We start from the raw sequence: 16,556 nt of genomic DNA on the forward strand, positions 1-16,556 counted from the left end.
GAGAGCATCCTGATGTGGGATGGAGGGCCACCTACATCGCGACGTCGTGATTGCGTCTCGGCAGCCGCAGGAGGAAGGTCTGCAGGGAGCCGCTGCGTGGGAAACCTGCCCGCTCCTTCTTGAACCTCCAGGTCTCCTCTTCCACAGAGTAGAGGAGCGTCAGCATCTTGTTGACAGTGTAGACGGTGTCTCCTCTGATGACGGCAGTGAAAAGGGCTCCTTTGCTGTTCAGGAACTGCCCGGGCAGCGCGGTCCACTGCCGTGATGTCAGGTTGAAGCAATCGATGACACAACGCAAGAAGTCATCCGAGGGGCCATTGCGCATGATGTAGAGGTTGTCGCGGTGGGCCACCATGCAGTGCCCGTAGCTCTGGTGCCGCTTGAGCTCAGTGACGGGAAGCCACGTGTCTTGCTGGGTCTCATACTCATAGATGACAGTGGTATCCAGCGGCTTCCACAAGCAAACGAAGATCTGGCCCATGGCTTGGGCACAGGGTGCTGCCGCGCTCGGCTGTGGCAGGTCAGAGACGAATGTCCAGGTGCCGGAGGCCACGTCATACCGCTCCACGGACTTCAGCGAGATCTTCTCGTACTCCCCGCCAATAGCATAGAGGTAGCCCTCGTGGCCCACCAGCCTGACATCGTAGCGCAGCTGGTGAGGGCTGGGGAACTCGCTCCAGGTGTTGGTGTCGGCGTCGTAGCAGAAGCTGCTCTCCACCACCTGCTTGCTGGCCCCATAGACGCCACCCACGATGTAGATCTTATTATCCATGGTCGTCATGCCGGCTAGGAATGTGCTGGCACTCAGCGGAAGGCAGGAGAGCGTCCTCCATGTGTTGGTCTCCTCGTCCAGGTAGCAGATGGTCCTGGAGAGGTCCTCCAAGAACTCAAAGGTGGGTGTGTGGGCTCCTACTGCCACAAAGGTGCTGGGTAGGAGGGCTTCCACGTAGGCCAGCAGGTCAGTGGAGAGGCAGTCCAGGTACTCCTCCAGCTCAGCGTAGCTGTCCCTGATGTAGAGCGCGGCGCAGTGGAAGAGGTCCAGGAGGCCAAATATGGCGGCGGCTTGGTACAGCAGGATGCAGTTGTCGGAGTTGATGGAGTGGATCAAGTACTTGGCCAAGAGCTTCACCTGCAGGAAGGCAGCACACTCGACTGCCTGGAAGGTCTCCTCACTGCTGAGGATGGGCCTCTCACCTGCCAGCACCCGCAGCATGGCGAGGAACCCAGCCGCGCTCAGCTCCCCCAGCCCGATCTCCTCCTGCGTGCTCTCCCTCATGCCTGAGCGGAAGAGGGCACGGAAGTACTCGCTGCTCTCCACCAGCAAGGTCTTCTCCACCCAGAACGACTGCTCCTCCACCCGGATACGCACCCGCTCCGGGGGCCCTGCCGGGGAGCCTTCCTCCTCTGGGGTCATCCTCGCCCAGGGGCTCAGCGATGCTCCTCTGTGCCGTGCCCTGGCGCAGCCCCCTCCTGCCTCCTCCACGCTTCGATGCCGTTGCTGCGCTGCCCGGTGGCCGCCACGCCACTGCCTTGGAATATAAATACCTTCGGCTAAAGATAGCCGAGCTCGTGACAGGGGCCTTTCAAAGGCATCCGCCGCGCTCGGCTGCCCACGCGAAACACAGGCAGGGCTCTGGCGTCACCACCCGGCACAGGTCATGGTGGAGGTGCCTGGATCTATCACGACTGACCCCATGGAGGATGCCCAGCCACCCTAGGGGGAGACAGGTTTTGCTCTCCCTGCTCTCAGACATCCTTCTTGCCATGCCCTAAAGGGACAGTCCCCATCCCAGGAAGGGCAACACGTTTACAAGGCTGGGAAGAGCATGTTGACACTTCCCCCCCCCCCCCCCCCTTAAAAAGTGGTCACAGGGAGGTAACTGACATCAGCAAATCTCGGTGCCATCTGGTACAGCCGTGGGAAAGGGGCTTTGCTGGCCCCTGACCACAGGCAAGGAGAGATCTTTTAGGGGCTGTTCCTTTGCGACCCTCCCCAGGGAACCATCGAGCAACCCAGGCAACATCCGTCCTGCGCACAAGGAGCCATAAACCAGCCTGTCCTTCATCTGGGGATCTCGTGGTGAGGAAAGCAAAGTGCAGCGACCCCTTCTCACCAAAGAAGTCCCCTCTGGCCACAGAGCTCGCCCCACACCCTGTAACGCCTGGCTTCAGGCAGAGACGAGTCCCCTGTGACTCATGTAGAGGTTGATGGTGAAGTGTTACTTGGGGCACATCACTTGTTGGTGTGCTATTCACAGCTTTTTCTGGCAAGAAATCCCATTTTGCCTCTGCCGCAGGGATGCCAAGGAGGGCCAGCAACAGGGACTTACCCGGGGGGCTGCTCCCTGAGTCTCCCTGTTGCCACCTGCAGCTGGTGTTTAGTTTTGATGCAGAATTTCACCCGAGCAGCCCACCCTGTTGAAGTTGTATTTTTTCCTCCCTCCGTAGCTTCTCATCCCAGCAGCTGGGAGTTCCCAGGGCACTGGATGACAGCAGAGCCATTGCTCCGGGATTGTGGCTCCAGTGGGTTCCCCACAAAATCCATTTAGGGGAGAAGGTGAGAGCTTTGCGCTTGTGTCACTGTATTGATCTTTACGGGTACCTCACTTAAAATACCCCATTTAGCTCCGATTGCTTTTAAGCATCCTTGACCTGTGTCCAAAGGGGGTCTGGGGGCCAGGGATCCTGTCAGAGGGGCTCTGCTTCCCACGGGGGAGTGATCCCCATCCTTCCCACCCCTGGGGCTTGCAGGGACTTACACACTCCCAGACTATTTTGGGAGGGTTTAAAAATATCCTGCCTGCATTAACGGGCAATAATCCCAATGGCGCAGCAGCCCTGCCTGGCCACGGAGCAGCCTTCACCCCCCAGCCCCGGCTATGGGCCCCCATAGAAACTCCTCAGGGCCAGCCCAGGGGCCGTATCCTGCTGTCCTGGGTGCTGAGCCCCATCCCAAATGGCTGTGATTGCTATGACAACGCTGACTTCAGCCTCCGCCACCTACTCGAGCTGGGAGCCCGCTGGGTGCCAGCTGATGGCTTGGTGCGGGCAGCGGTGAGTACTCCCCGGGCTCCCCTTTCCCCCTCGGGATTGTGCCTTTGGGGAGGAAAAAGGTTGTGGTTTTTTTTCACCCTGCAGAGCCTCTGCCAGCAGCAGAAGGTGTTTGTGCTTAAATGCGCCCGAGGGAGCCGGGCAAGCAGCGGGCAGGGTGGCTGTGCAGGCAGCATCGTTCCTGGGCACCGCTCCTGCCTGCGGGAGGTAGAATGAGTGCGGCGGCCTCAGCCAGGGCAGCAGGAGCAGGCTTTTGCTTGCTGGGGACGTGGCAAGGGGCTAGGGACACGGTGAGGTGGCCACAAAAGCGGAGGCGTGGTGGGTTTTGGGGCTGGGGGTCCGTGCCCCAAGCCCCAGGAGCTCGGGGGGCTGGCGTGGGCCGTGGCGGGGGGACCACCCTTGGGGTGGCGGGGGCAGCGTGGCCAGCCCTGCGCGGCAGCTTTCCTTACAAGGAGTTTGGCTGGGGCCCGAGCAGCCCTTGCCGCTCGCCTCCGCCTGCCTCATTCAGCGGCCGCCCCAGCAGCGCAGGGGCTGCTGCTCCCCCGGCCCCGGCCGCGGCCCCTGCGCACCCCGGCGAGCGCGGCAGCTTCTCCGTCAGCGGGTGCCAAGGTGGGAGGCTGCATTTCTCATCTCTCTGGGCTGCCAAGGGTGGGCAGGGGGCTGGGGTGCGTGTGCGTGTGTGTGTGTGTGTCCCTGCCTTTGCTTGAGCGGGGTGCTGGCTGCCGGCGTGGGATGGTGATGCTGGCTGCCCTGGCTCCAGGACGCACATGGAGGAGAACGGATCCCCCCCCCCCGCAGTGGTGCTGAGTCTCCCCTTCCCCTGGGCTGGGGCAGCCCACGAGCCAGGCGGTGAGGGGCGGTGAGGAGGTCCCCATCCGGCATGGCAGTGGGTGCCCCACGTCCCCCCCCGGCTCTCTCCCGCAGGTCGGAGGATGTCGTCGATGTTTGGCAAACCCCGAGCCGGTGGTGAGCGGCTGCCCCAGAGCCCCCTCGCCGAGTGTAATGTGGCCATCCTGGGGTGCCGAGGGGCTGGCAAGTCAGGTGAGACGGGTGCCCTGCCGCCACGGGGATGGCCGGGCACTGGGGGGTGCTGGGTGCCGGTGCTGGGGGGGACACCCACCTCACCCGCTTCTTTCACCTCCTGCAGCTCTGACCGTGAAGTTTCTAACCAAGAGGTTCATAAGCGAATATGACCCGAACTTAGGTAAGTCGCTTTCTCCAAAACTGGTGTTTGCCCCCAGTTGTCCCCCACAAGCTCCCATGGAGCACCCCTGCTCCCACATTTCCCACGAATATGGCATTTAAGGGGGAAAAAAAACCAACCCAAAATTACATGAAAAACAAGGGAAGGGCTGGATTCAACCCAAACCCGCCTGTAAAAACAGAGGTGAAAACAGTGCTCTCTCTGTGGGCATGTCCCACGGGGCGGCATCGGCTCCTCACATCACCACAAAGAAACTAAAAGCTGAATTACTGGGGGTCCTTGGGCAGCATCTCATGCCTCCTACTCACTCCTGGGGGCATCAGGCAGGGGAGGGGCTGGGGCAGCGAGCGGGGGCCGCAGGGCAGGCAGCACTGGGGGCTGTGCTTTGCAGCAAGCAGTTCTGGGCATTTATTTTTTCCACTCGTTTAAGTAATTAATAACTATTTTCCTAGGCCTGACTCCAGTGTGCAGGGAAGAGCCATGAATGATTTATCAGGGACATTAGGGAGATATGGACCTTGTCCAGGAACTGACTCCAGCCTCTAATAACTCACTGACTCTTAAGAAAGAAGGATAAATCCTTTCCTCCTCAGATCTTTTTTGGGAATGTGGTTTTATCTTCCCATGTCAAAACCTTTCCGAAACGCATCTGTTAGGACCCGGGTGGGAGACGGCATCTTTCTCCCAGGGGAATGGCTCGGCGGCTCTCCCTGCCTGCCTCCTGCCAAAAGAAAGGGGTGCTGCTTTTGCCTGATTTATTGGGAAGCACCCCTGGTTCATCGCTTTATCTCGCTGGGCCGTGGCATTTAGATAAGGGCTGAGCCCTGGGCGCAGTGGTGGCCACGTCGGGCTCCTTCCCTCCCTCCTTGTCCCGCGGGAGCCCACACTTGCGGCATGCGAGGGGAAATGACTGCTCCTAGCTGGGCTTACCCAGCAGCGGCACTGCCAGTCCCCCAAAATAGCATTGTTGGAGGAAGGAGCGAGGTGGAGGCATTGGTGGAAGATGCTCCTCACCAGGGGCTGAGATTTTTCCATGGTGTCCCAAGCAACCAGGGCTTTGCTTGGCTTTGGCGTAGGTGGGACGCCCCAGCCCTTCCTCACAACCACTCTTCTCCTTGCAGAGGACACCTACGCCTCAGAGGAGCTGGTGGACCAGCAGCCCGTGCTGCTGAAGGTGATGGACACTGCCGACCAGGTGAGGCACCGGGGCACAGCTGGTGCCAAACACCCGGTGTGACCCGGCTGGACCGCGGCTGGATCACAGCTCAGCTGCTCCTCTCGCCCCCAGGATGGCCCGGGGAACTGTGAGCGCTACCTGCGCTGGGCCAGCGCCTTCCTCGTCGTCTACAGCATCGACGATAGGAAGAGCTTTGAGGGCTGCCAGCACTACCTGGAGGTCCTCGCCCTGCACGCGAGGGGCTGCCAGCGCCGCTGCCCTGTGCTCCTGTTGGGCAACAAGCTGGACATGGAGCAGTACAGGTACCAGGCGTGCGGCAAGGCTGTCTTTTCCCGGTGGGGGAGAGCTCACAGACACCTCCCCCCGCATCCCTCTAGCTGGGATGCAAAACCTAAATCTAAATTTTTTTGTGGTTATTTCTGCCCCCATTGGTATTTGCCATGTCCTCCCACATCTCCAAGGTTCCTGCTCTCCTGCCTGGGGGATGATGTGCTTATTTTGAGCCCACTGGTATTTTCAGCGGGATGTTTTTCGGCTGCGTGGTAAGGCAGCGTCACCGTCCCCGGGCAGGGCTTGAGCCTGCTCCAGCTCCTTGCTCCCCTCTGGACGTGCCCGCTCCCTGGAGCCCTTTCTCGCTCCGTCACTGCTGCCAGGACTGGATGTCCTCGGTATGTTTTTCTGGCCTTTTGTGCCACTCTGGGGCCGTGCTGAGTGTTGCTCCCACAGGTCCTTGAGTCACGTGTGTTGCTGAACCCCCCTGTGCTCCCAGCACAGAGGCTTCCCCCTCCCCACGGCCAGGACCTGCCGCCTCTTCTCCCCGCTTCCCAGTGTGCTGCCATCGCATGCAGCCCCCTGAATCCCTGGCACACGTCTCTGGCACGGAGGTTGCATGATCCCCCAGCAACCCGCGTAGTCTGTTGCTCCAGGATTTTGGGAAAGGCAAAACTATTTTGGACCCACATCTTCCGCTTGTCGCAGGAGGAGGGATGAGCTGGTGCTGCCGCGGTGCTCCCTGGGAAGCAGGCATGGGATGCAGGGCCTGTTGCCCGCCACCTGCACCCCTCGCTCCCCTTTTCGGGTGGTTGCAAGCGCCCCAAGGGATGCTGCACCCATCCCCTCCGCTCTCGCCAGGCAGGTGCCCGCAGCCGAAGGGATGTCCCTGGCAAGCAGGTTTGGGTGCCTCTTCTACGAGGTGTCGGCATGCCAGGACTTCGTAGGTGTGCAGCATGTCTTCCACGAAGCCGTGCGGGAGGTGCGGCGCCAGGCAGAGTGGAGCTTGCCTGTCCAGCCACTATTCATCACTGAGGAGCGTCCCTGTCCGTCGGTGGCCACGCCAGTGGTCCTGCCCACCCGCCACAGCCTGGCCAGCTGCACCTTCAACACTCTCTCCACCGTCAACTACAAGGAGATCCCCTCGGTGGCCCAGGCCAAGCTGGTCACTGTCAAGTCCTCACGGGCTCAGAGCAAGAGGAAAGCTCCCACGCTCACCTTGCTGAAAGGCTTCAAGATATTTTAGGACACGTCCCTGCGGGCTGTGGAGGGGGTGGTGAGAGACCCCCATCCTCTTGGTTCTGTAAGGGCTGAGACCATCCATGACAGACTCACGGGCACTGCAGCAGCTGCTGGTGGAGAGCGGCCCCGGTCTCTGTGCCAGGGCAAAGCCTGCGGTGGCAGTTTGGCAAGCAGGCTTGGTGCCGAGAGCCTGAAATTGGCTGTGGCACCACTCTGCCTGCCCCCACCCTGGTTCTCACCCGCCCTGGCCGAGCGCTGCCGTGGTGTTTGCAGCCTGTCCTGCCACTGGCATCGGGGGCGAGCCCAGATTTCTGGGCGGATTTGGGCAGTTCCTGGAGCAGCCAGAGCTGTGGGCACCACCGGGAGGATGAGGGTTGGGTGCCTGGAGCACAGCAATGGGAGCCCAGGAAGGGGGAACTAATCAAGCACGGAGGCACCCATCTCGTTTGTCTCCCAGTTCCCCTGACTGAGCAGTGAGTGAGAGGAATTCTTATCTTTCTTTAATCTGAACAAGAAAGGTGCAGACATTGTTTCAGCCAACTAAAGGCCTCAGGTGTCCTGAAACCAATTTCCATGCATCAAAGTAAGTCGTACCAAAATAGCTGGGTTTTTAATCACCTTTTTACACTATAGCGTTCCTTTTCAAAGGCTTTGTTAGGAAGGAGGCTCCACTGACAAGGACACACTCTGAAAAGCCTTTGTTCAAAAGACTGTTGTATTTCCAAAAAGATCTTTAATTATTTCATGCCTTCTACGTGTGCCCAGGGAAGGGTGTGAAGTGAATCCCAAAGCAGAGCAGGCTCTACCTGTGCCCAAGCCAGCGCCAAGGGCTGTGTGTGTGGTTTCATTTGCTCTATCAGGTTAAATGTTCTACTTCTCCCTGGAGTTGCAGTTACTCTGCAGAGTAAAATATCCACGTGTATATTTGTACATATATATAAATATATATATATATATGACCTTACTGATAGAGAGATATTCAATGTGGGATTTCGATCAACCACTTTGGAAAGTATTTTAATAAAGACAATTTCTGCAAAGAACAAAAGTGCCTCCGCTTCAGTGTGGCTGTTTTCTTGATGGGACATGAGGGCGCATTCTCTGGCTGACCGCAGCGTGAGCCTCCCACTTCCCACCTCCCACCCGGCTGGTCTCCCACCTGGTTGCGGCAGAGGCAGGTGGCTTCCGAGGGAGGGAGTGAAGCTAGCACAGGAGAGAAGGCTGGAGGTAGCCAGGAGCTGTGGGTAAAGACCAGCCACCCAGGAGCTGAAACGGGGGAGGCACAGGTTTGCCTCGAGTCCAGAGCTACTCCTACTGGTGCAGCTCTGCTGCTTCCTTCTTTTTCTCTCGTTTCGCCAGGCTAAACTGTGTTTTTAAACCTCCATCACTATGAATAGAGACATCCTGATATGTTCCTTAGGGCCTAAATGGTTTGACTTCAGCTGCTGTTATATGGCATCCTCAGACCTCTCTGTGTACAGAGACGTGACGGTCCCGTCCTTCCACTGGACCATCACTTCTCCTGATCTCTGCTCCTGAGGCACTGGCTCCTGCTTTTGCGGCTCGGCGGGGCTGTATTCCTGCACAGGCATCAGGGCTTGCTTGGCCTCCAGCTCTGCCTGCTGCGCAGTTTGCACTGCTTCTCTATACATTCTCTTCCTTTTTCTGCAGGGAAGGCATGGAAAGGAAATGCAGCATGAAGCAGCAAGCCCGGCCCACCCCTGGGGGCAAGTTCCTACCCCTGGCGATGGTTACATCCACCTCCTCACACCTTGGCCCTGGGAACACGTGAGCTGCTTACGTGCAAACCCTGCCAGCTGCACTGTCGTGTAAGTGATCTGAAGCGTCTGGGTACACGCAGCTGTGGGGTTTGCCCTCGGAGAACACACAGCGCCCAACGCGAGGCTGGAACACCCAGCAAGCCATTGCTAAAATGACAGCATGGCAGAGACTATAACCTTAGCTCTTTCTCTCATTTTAAGATGAAAGCTCTGACCCAGATGTAAGTTTTCATGCTGTAGAAAACCGCGAGTTGCTCCTCAGCCGCAGGGTTGTTGTGCAGCAGCACAGCCCAGGGGAATATCGTGGGAAGGCAAACAGGGAAAGGCTGGGGAGTTGTCCTCCAGAGCCCCTGTACTTGCTGGAGAGCATCTCACACTGCACATTTAATGTCACTTCCCTCCCAACAGCCCTGTCGGGCTGGGCAGAGCTGTTGCAGATACTCTACTGGTGAGGATCCACGGCCCAGAGAAGTGGCAACACATGGGGACAGCAGGGAGTCAGGCAAGGTTTTACAACGAAGCATTGTTCAAAGGGAGTTTGTCTTTGCTCTTTTCCCCATCACTCAGGGCTTGTCCTGCTCTACATCTCAGCATGCTGCCCTGCCCTGCCAAACCCACGTCTGTCTGCTTGGGCTGGGGGTGGGGGTGGGGTGGGGTGTTCAGCACACCATCACGCACCAAACTACCCCCAAATTTTCCCGTCTCACCTGTTTCGCACAATGTTAATGGCCAGAAGGACAAGACCCAAAATCATGGCCACAAAGGAAAGCGCGAGGATGGAGTAATTCCACGTTGATGCTGGGGGAAAGCAAAGAGGCAGCATTAGCATGCGCAGAGCAGTGTGACCTGCAGAACCCAGCCAGGTGTTTTCTGAGGATGCCCAAGCTCAGAGTGCTGTGGCTGGGCCACAGGATAAGGGCAGAGGCACTGGTATCCAGCTCCACACTCAGAGCAGAGCACCCATGTCACATTTTTTGGGATAACCTCAGGTGACCCTCCCTCCCTGGGCAGGCGACTTGCACAACTCCTTTCTGCTGCTCACAGCCCCCTGCCTTGGGCTCTGTATGGCTCACGCTGACGCCAGCTGCCACGCATGGCTTTTCAACCTTGCCCGAGAGCTGTGAGCGGCTGTGCCCGAGGGTGGGAACAAGGCTGAGAGCTGCAGCATCCCACCATGAGAACTGCTAGAAAGGCCCCCCCCCCCCCCCTCCGCCCCTCTGCAGCCCTTCTCACTGCTGCCACACCCAGGCAGGTAGACTTTGCCTTTGAACACCAGCTGGGGTGCGCAGCACAGAGGGCAGCCGATGCTCTGTCCTTGATTTTTGTGGCTTTGAAGTTGATCATCGTGGCACTGACCTGCTCATATCAATCTGCTCCCTCCACCCTGCCAAAATCACTGGTCATCCCAGACCTTTGCTCTCTTGGCAGGCTATGCCTGGAAAGAGGCTGAATCCCTCTCTGAGAGGAGATGCTATCTCAGCAAAGCCTCGTGCCTGCCTTCACCTGTGGCCTGCTTCTTCTGGAGGCAAGACTGAGGGTTTATGTATCTGGGGTAAATCACCTCCTTGGGTAATTCCCTCCATCATGTCCATTAGGCAGGAGGGTTAACAGCCAAGGACCGCATACCTCTATTTCAACTCTCAACCCAGGAACATCAACAGGACTTACGGTCTTCTCTGCGGAAGAACCAGAGCAGCTCCTCCAGCTCTTCTTGATCTATACCCAGTGCAAGAGTCACATTCCCTGCTGTGTGGTCATACATGTGTGTGCTGGCAAGGGCTGCAAAGAAGTAGCTGTCTTGCTCTGCCTTGGCTGTGGAGGAAAAGAGCAGAAAGATCAAATGGTCACTCGCTGCAATACTTCAGGCTAGAAATGGCCTTCTCCTCGGCTCCAGGGCTGCCCAGCACATCTCTCCAAGCAGGCAGAATGCAGCCGTGAGGGCACAGCCTTATCTCATGCACTGAGAAGTGGAAAGCATTTCTGCCTCACACTGCAGATGCCGTTATGGTGGGGCACCCAGGGCTGGAAAGACCCCAGGGCACTGACTGTGCCTTTCTGCATTCCCCAGCGGTGTGTGTGCATGTACCACTAGTCCCAGGGTGCGTAGCATTTACCTGGTTTCTCCTCACACACGCTCCTGTCTGCAACATCTTGCCATTGGGCCTTAAGGCCTCTCACATTGTTGAGAGTGACTCCTTTCCTCTTTGCCACCAGGTAGCCCTGGCTGCTGCCCACAGGAGAGAGCAGCGAATTCGAGCAGTCCCAGCTCATGTAGTCTGCGCTGTCGCAGAAACTTGTCTGCACTCTGTCAGCCCCAACCACAGAGAGGCAGCTCTGCGTGCCATGATTCATCAAAGAATCGCCTTGCCAAGACCAGTCCTGGAAATCTGACTCTGGATTACAGTCCTCCAGCAATACATTCCCATTCATTGGGCTGGCTTGTAAACACAGCTTGACGTTAGCGTTTTTCATCAGAAAAGCTTCAGTGCCTGCAAAGAAACGAGCATATGAGATGGTCACCCCGTAAGGATGGGACATATATGCATACCAAGTGTATAGGGCAGATGGGAATGACACTGAGCTCTGGCACTGGGAAATCAACGCAGGGCAAAAGGCATTCAAGAGGCAAACTGCCTGCAGTCCAGCTGCTCTTTGCCAGGGCTGCTGGGCTTGTAGCTTTCCCTAACCCACACCTCTCAGCAAACATGGCTCAAGCACATCCTTTTGGGTGGGTTCTGGGAAGCCCAGTTAGACCATCCTTGCAACTGGTGCTGAGCTCCGGCTGAAGCTGTATCTGTATCTGTTCCCCAGAAAAAGATGGTGAGCTCCTCTCCTAGACTTGAGCTCTGCTAGGTCCCTTGGTGGGCTGGCAGCTGTCAGCTCACAGCGCCACACAGCCTGACCCACGCTTAGCCCCTTCTGCTGTTCACGGGAGGTGGGAGGCTGCTCTCCTGGTTTGTTCGAAGAGGCAAAGGCTCAGACCCTTTGGTGGGCCTCACTGCTGGCTTCTGCTTTCCCTCTGGGAACAGACATGCTGATGTCCTGCTCCAGCTGGATGAAACTAGACACTGTCTCCAATGTCTCTGTTTCTGGGGAACCACAGGGGAAGGTTTTGGGGCTCAGGTATTTCTAGTTTGGTTGTCTAACCTTAAAGCGTCAGCTGAAACATCCCTGTGCACAGCATTGGTGTGGAGAGGCCCAACAGACATTGATATTGGGTTTAAAAAAACCCAAATCCCCATAAGTCAGGTGTCTTCCTTGGTGTCAAAAAGATGGCAACAGTGCTGGAAGCACAGTCTTAGGGTGAAACTTTCCCCATGGTTGAGAGTGCTATATACTGAGGAAAATGGGTCCCAGGAGAGGAAGAAACCATATTCCCAAAAAGTTTAGGTCTTGAATGCATGTCTTTGCCATAATGCTATCTGTATGTGTTTTCCCTCAGCCAGTGAGGTGTTCATAAGGTCATACAACAATGATGTAAACTCTTGCACATCTAGCTCCCATGAACCTGCCTTGCAGACAATGTCTTGCTGTATCCCCTGCTGAGCCTGGTGTGGGTCAGAGCCTGTGAAGAGGCACAGACTCAGCATGTGTGACCTGCTTCACCAACACCATTATCCTCTAAGCCAAGACTCTACCTTGCAGCAGCAAAAATGAGATTATCCAGAAGAACTTCATATTTGTATGTGCAGCTGGGATGGATCACGTCTTCACCAGTATTTCTTCAGTGCACAAGTGCCTGGAAAAGAGAGATGAGAGGTAAGGGATAACCTCAAAGCATCCTTTGCTAGCACAGTGCCACTGGTTTTATCACTAGGAGCACTGAAAGTTACACGAGTTATTACTGAGAGGGACTGGAGACAGCAGGCCAGCACGTTTCTGCTCTGGTGTCTACAGCAGCTGAATGGAGGCAAAACCACAAGTGGAAGCGATGATCTTTTAAACAACTCAATTCCCTTCTCTGCTCCAGCTTTGTACTCAGAGAGGGGACCTGATGTACCGCTGCAGCTGTGGCATCTGTTTTCTTCTGTGAACATGAGTCTGAGCTGCCAGGACAGGGTGCAGACATCCTGGGAGCCACTGAGGTGACAGCAGAGTGGGTCTGGCACAGGGTCTGCTGCCTGGGGCTGGAAGCCTTGCCTAGGTGACCCTGTGCAGATGTGAGCCTAGCTGCTGCAAGCCAGCCTCTCCCCAACTAACCTTGCTGCTTCCCTCCTTGCTCCCCCACCACAGTCCTTAAGGAATACATACTCTGTGACTACCTGCTACCAATCCTTGTATGGCAGAATAAGGGTGTGGAGATGATGAAGGGCTCAGCCCAAACAGGAGGAAAAGCCAGCTTGTCGTTGAGGCAAAGGTATCTCCCACCCCTCAGGGAAGCAGAAAGCTCCTCCTTGACCTTTAGTCTCTTATTTGTCAGTGGCATCAATCTGGCTTTTATGGCTGTTTGTCCAATTCAGTTCTTCAGCCTCCTTTGGAGGGACCTGACCTAAGCAGAAGGTTCCCATCTGTCCACTGTGAGTTACTTTGAGATGGTTAGGTGGCTCTCCCCAGCCCACTGCTCTGCCTCTGCTCACCGGCCTCACCTGAATCGTCACCCACTCGCAGGTGAATGACACAACGTCTGTGTCCCTCAGACATGCTGGCCCCACAGGCCATTACTTATTATGTGAGGACTTAAGACTTTTATGACTGATACTCTCAACTTTTACCTGCCTTGGTAGCATCGCCTGACACTGTCTGAAACTGTTCGCTGGAAATCACTCACAAGCACGTTCCAACATGCCGGTTGTGTCAACAATGCTGCTGCTGACTCCTCTGGGAAGCACTTGTCCTACTGGTTATAGACCTAATGATTGCTACTATTTCCGCTTCCCCCCCCCCCCCCCCTTCTCAATGTCTTCATAATTCAAAGTTCACATTTTATAGCCAACTAGGCATTCAGGCTTGCTCCCTGCTGCCAGAAAACCACTTGTTAGCAGTTCTTTGAGGATGAGACTCTCAAATACATGATCCACTTTGGCTCTGTACTTCAGAAAATATGGCTAAAGCTACTCCCTGCAGTTGGGTATGCCAATTACCTTACCGACCAGGTAACCTTTAGCTTATTCACATGGATCACTCCTCAGAAAGGAGGAAATAAAGTCTTGGTGCCGATGAAATCAAGTTATAAGTCTGCTACACCCTAATAAGAAGTGAATGTGTTAAATCTTGCTGTGCAAGGCTTCTGTCTAATCATTTGCTCAAACAGGAATATTTGACATGCATGTTGCTGATTTTCTCCTAAGGTGTTTCATAACTTGTGGGCCACCTCCTGGTGTCCACACCAAAGCTGCCATGCACAGCAGGGGTGCTAGAAAGCTGCTAGAAGTACTTCAGTACTTTATAAAGCAGTGACCACCAAATCTCCCCCAGATGCAGGAAGCTGGATCTTCTCAGGTAAAATACAGTAGCAGAGTGGATATTTACCATGCATTAACAGGAAATTTAGGTAAAAGAGTTTAAGGGAAACTCCTGTTATTTTAAAGATCTTCTACATCTACATCAAACTGGTTTGGAAGTTTCATTCATCAAAGCTACAAAACAGTGTTCTTAGGCCAGTGTATCTACCCCAGTAGAGAGCCTGAGCAGGTCCAGAACACTGCCTGTACCACCAGTTTCCCCAGTAAGGAAACACTGAGTCCCACAGTTGGGCTGAACATGCTCTGGAGAGTTTGGATCTTCCAGCCTAAAAGATTTTTAAAGACATCTCCTCCAGCTTCCCCCACACAGCTGCTCTGCCCCACTGCCCACATCCCAGCATGGGTGAGCGCTGCTCCACCAAACAAGCTGAGAGAGTGTGGGTGATGTCTTCTCTGTTGCTCTCCCAGCCACACATCTCAGCAGTCACTCTGGCTGCTGTTGGATGGGGGTCAGCCCTTAGATCCAGGCCTTTGACAACTCTTAGACTTTGGTCTCCTACCCTCTGAAGACACCTAAGACCCTTCTGAGGTTGCTTCCCAGCTTGGGTACAACATGGGAAGCTCAAATGAGAGAAAGCTCATGCATTTTATGCTTGTATGGAAAGGAGGCCAGCATCTTCAAAGGAAACATTTTACCAGTGTTATTTTCATCTGAAAAAAATTTTCATTTCTTTCTTTTTGCAAATGGGATATTCATATCAAAAGCTGCACAACTTGTATGCTGCATGTACTTCAGAAACAAAGAGTCACTCACCAGTGCTGTCTCAAATCCTCCTGTTCAAAACCAGGATCTGTGATCGTTGGTGGCATCCAATGAAATCTCAAGAAAATATAGAAAAATGGCAAGTGATTGCTTTTTGCTCGACATATTGATCATGGCACTTAAATGGTAAAATCCTTCCTCACTATGGAAGCCCTTGGAGATCTGAGACCCATCACACACACAAGGCAGAGCTGAGGGATCGGTGCTCCAAGTTGGCATAACCCAGCAAGGGGCCTGTCCTGTGTGGGAGCACACATGTAACCAGCAGCATGTGGACTCTTTCCAGCCAGGGCACAGCACGTGGTGCTGTGAAACCACCATGTGCCCTGTATGTTGGTTTTTATCAGGTCTAATACTCACAGTTGCTTACTAAGCCAGATGTTGCCCTCACTCTGCAAATGAGAAGTCTTGAGATACTGTATTGATACAAGTAAAGATGGGGAAAAAAGTTTTCTGGGAAGACCATCAAGTACAGCTTCTGTTAAAATGATAATGTCCCTCTGGACTGCCTACTCCATATTCACTACACAATACAGGACGATGCACCTACAACATCCAGTCTTTGTAAAATAGTGTCCTCTTGTCATCCAGACTCTGTCTCTGGTGGTTACCTTAACTGATTGAGTTGAAATGTGTCAGTTATTCCAAATACATTACAGAAGTGGGATGCCCAGTCTTTGAGATTGACAGAAGATACACAATGGCACACCATGAAGATACAAATGGATGGATTGGTTTATACAGGTACATTAAGGACTCAGTTCAATTGAGGAACACAAGAAAAACAATTAATATTTAAAATACTAAAGTACAAAAGCAGTCTGTACTATTTTTTAATCTTTGTAAAGTTAAAAGTTAATGAACAAATCTGAGTTGTATTAAATCTTTTCCTTTGATTGCTTTCCAGACTGTTTACATGCAGGAGTTACCCCAGCCTGCTTCTTACTTGCCATTCACTCTCTCCTTAAACAAATGACATAGCCTTCACTTAAAATTTCCCAGAATTCCAGCTTTCTAACGGAAATAAATAAATAAGCCTTTCTTTACAGATAGCTATAAATTAACCCACCAGCTAGCGCAGCAGGAATGTCCGTTAATCTCCGCTAACTCACCAGAAACATGCAGTTCCCAGCAGAGGAAGCTACATTTCTTCAAGCCCTGCTGTCTGAAGACATCTCCTCCGAGCTCTCGTCAGCCCCTTACTATGGTGACAAAGTTGCCTTTCCTCCTATTTTGGTATGCTATGAGCTGTGATTCATTCTGCTCCTGAGTCATGTGTGAATGCTAGTCCAACAGGTGAAGTTCACTCCAGCCCCTGAAAAAAACACACCTCCTTAGTGGGTCGATTACGGTATGAGGTGAATGACCTTTCTGCAAAGTATGAGCTGTAGGAACGTCCCGCTTATTTGCTCAAGCTATTGGCACAATCAGTATTAACAGAGCACACCAAACAGAATGACAGTAATAAGTTACTCTGGGATTAACATAAACGATAACGTTCACTCTGCCTGGCTCGCTCCTTGTTGCAAAAAGGAAGCATGTACTGATAAAGCAAATATTAGCCCCCCCCCTTTTTTTTTTTAATTGTTATTCTAAGGCTCTGAGA

At 54.4% G+C, this 16,556-nt stretch overlaps 3 protein-coding genes across 4 annotated transcripts; 1 reads left to right on the forward strand and 2 right to left on the reverse strand.

Moving 5' to 3' along the window:
* Positions 1 to 31: 31 nt before the first annotated feature.
* On the reverse strand, positions 32 to 1,744 carry KBTBD13 (kelch repeat and BTB domain containing 13). Its single transcript, XM_005242468.3, has one exon. The coding sequence runs from the start codon at positions 1,412 to 1,414 to the stop codon at positions 32 to 34; it is 1,383 nt and encodes a 460-aa protein (XP_005242525.2). The 5' UTR covers positions 1,415 to 1,744.
* Positions 1,745 to 2,779: 1,035 nt separating this feature from the next.
* RASL12 (RAS like family 12) lies at positions 2,780 to 8,146 on the forward strand. Of its 2 annotated transcripts, none has more exons than XM_055789870.1 (6): positions 2,780 to 3,054; positions 3,976 to 4,092; positions 4,199 to 4,255; positions 5,377 to 5,450; positions 5,544 to 5,734; positions 6,564 to 8,146. In XM_055789870.1, the coding sequence occupies exons 2-6, from the start codon at positions 3,984 to 3,986 to the stop codon at positions 6,946 to 6,948; spliced, it is 816 nt and encodes a 271-aa protein (XP_055645845.1). In that variant the 5' UTR covers positions 2,780 to 3,054; positions 3,976 to 3,983; the 3' UTR covers positions 6,949 to 8,146. The 2 variants fall into 2 exon arrangements, with proteins under 2 accessions (XP_055645845.1, XP_027649735.2); XM_027793934.2 differs by lacking the exon at positions 2,780 to 3,054 and adding an exon at positions 3,440 to 3,660.
* Positions 7,935 to 16,263, reverse strand: SLC51B (solute carrier family 51 subunit beta). Its single transcript, XM_027793918.2, has 7 exons — positions 16,063 to 16,263; positions 14,942 to 15,007; positions 12,364 to 12,464; positions 10,840 to 11,214; positions 10,394 to 10,537; positions 9,433 to 9,523; positions 7,935 to 8,609 (listed from the first exon to the last, which is right to left on the reverse strand). Exons 3-7 carry the CDS (start codon positions 12,401 to 12,403, stop codon positions 8,393 to 8,395), a joined length of 867 nt encoding a protein of 288 aa, XP_027649719.1. The 5' UTR covers positions 12,404 to 12,464; positions 14,942 to 15,007; positions 16,063 to 16,263; the 3' UTR covers positions 7,935 to 8,392.
* Positions 16,264 to 16,556: the final 293 nt, after the last annotated feature.

This window comes from Falco peregrinus, chromosome 1 (assembly GCF_023634155.1).
Source record: "Falco peregrinus isolate bFalPer1 chromosome 1, bFalPer1.pri, whole genome shotgun sequence".
Lineage (NCBI taxonomy): Eukaryota > Metazoa > Chordata > Aves > Falconiformes > Falconidae > Falco > Falco peregrinus.

What these genes read in the sequence shown, in the direction of transcription:
- KBTBD13 (XM_005242468.3), bottom strand. Translation starts at nt 1,414, where the DNA reads ATGACCCCAGAGGAGGAAGGCTCCCCGGCAGGGCCCCCGGAGCGGGTG.
- RASL12 (XM_055789870.1), top strand. Translation starts at nt 3,984, where the DNA reads ATGTCGTCGATGTTTGGCAAACCCCGAGCCGGTGGTGAGCGGCTGCCC. An exon ending in CCGAGGGGCTGGCAAGTCAG is followed by an intron (nt 4,093 to 4,198) that starts GTGAGACGGGTG and finishes CACCTCCTGCAG; the next exon opens with CTCTGACCGTGAAGTTTCTA. An exon ending in CTGGACATGGAGCAGTACAG is followed by an intron (nt 5,735 to 6,563) that starts GTACCAGGCGTG and finishes CGCTCTCGCCAG; the next exon opens with GCAGGTGCCCGCAGCCGAAG.
- SLC51B (XM_027793918.2), bottom strand. Translation starts at nt 12,403, where the DNA reads ATGAAGTTCTTCTGGATAATCTCATTTTTGCTGCTGCAAG. An exon ending in CTCATTTTTGCTGCTGCAAG is followed by an intron (nt 11,215 to 12,363) that starts GTAGAGTCTTGG and finishes GTTTCTTTGCAG; the next exon opens with GCACTGAAGCTTTTCTGATG. An exon ending in GTTCTTCCGCAGAGAAGACC is followed by an intron (nt 9,524 to 10,393) that starts GTAAGTCCTGTT and finishes GCTTTCCCCCAG; the next exon opens with CATCAACGTGGAATTACTCC.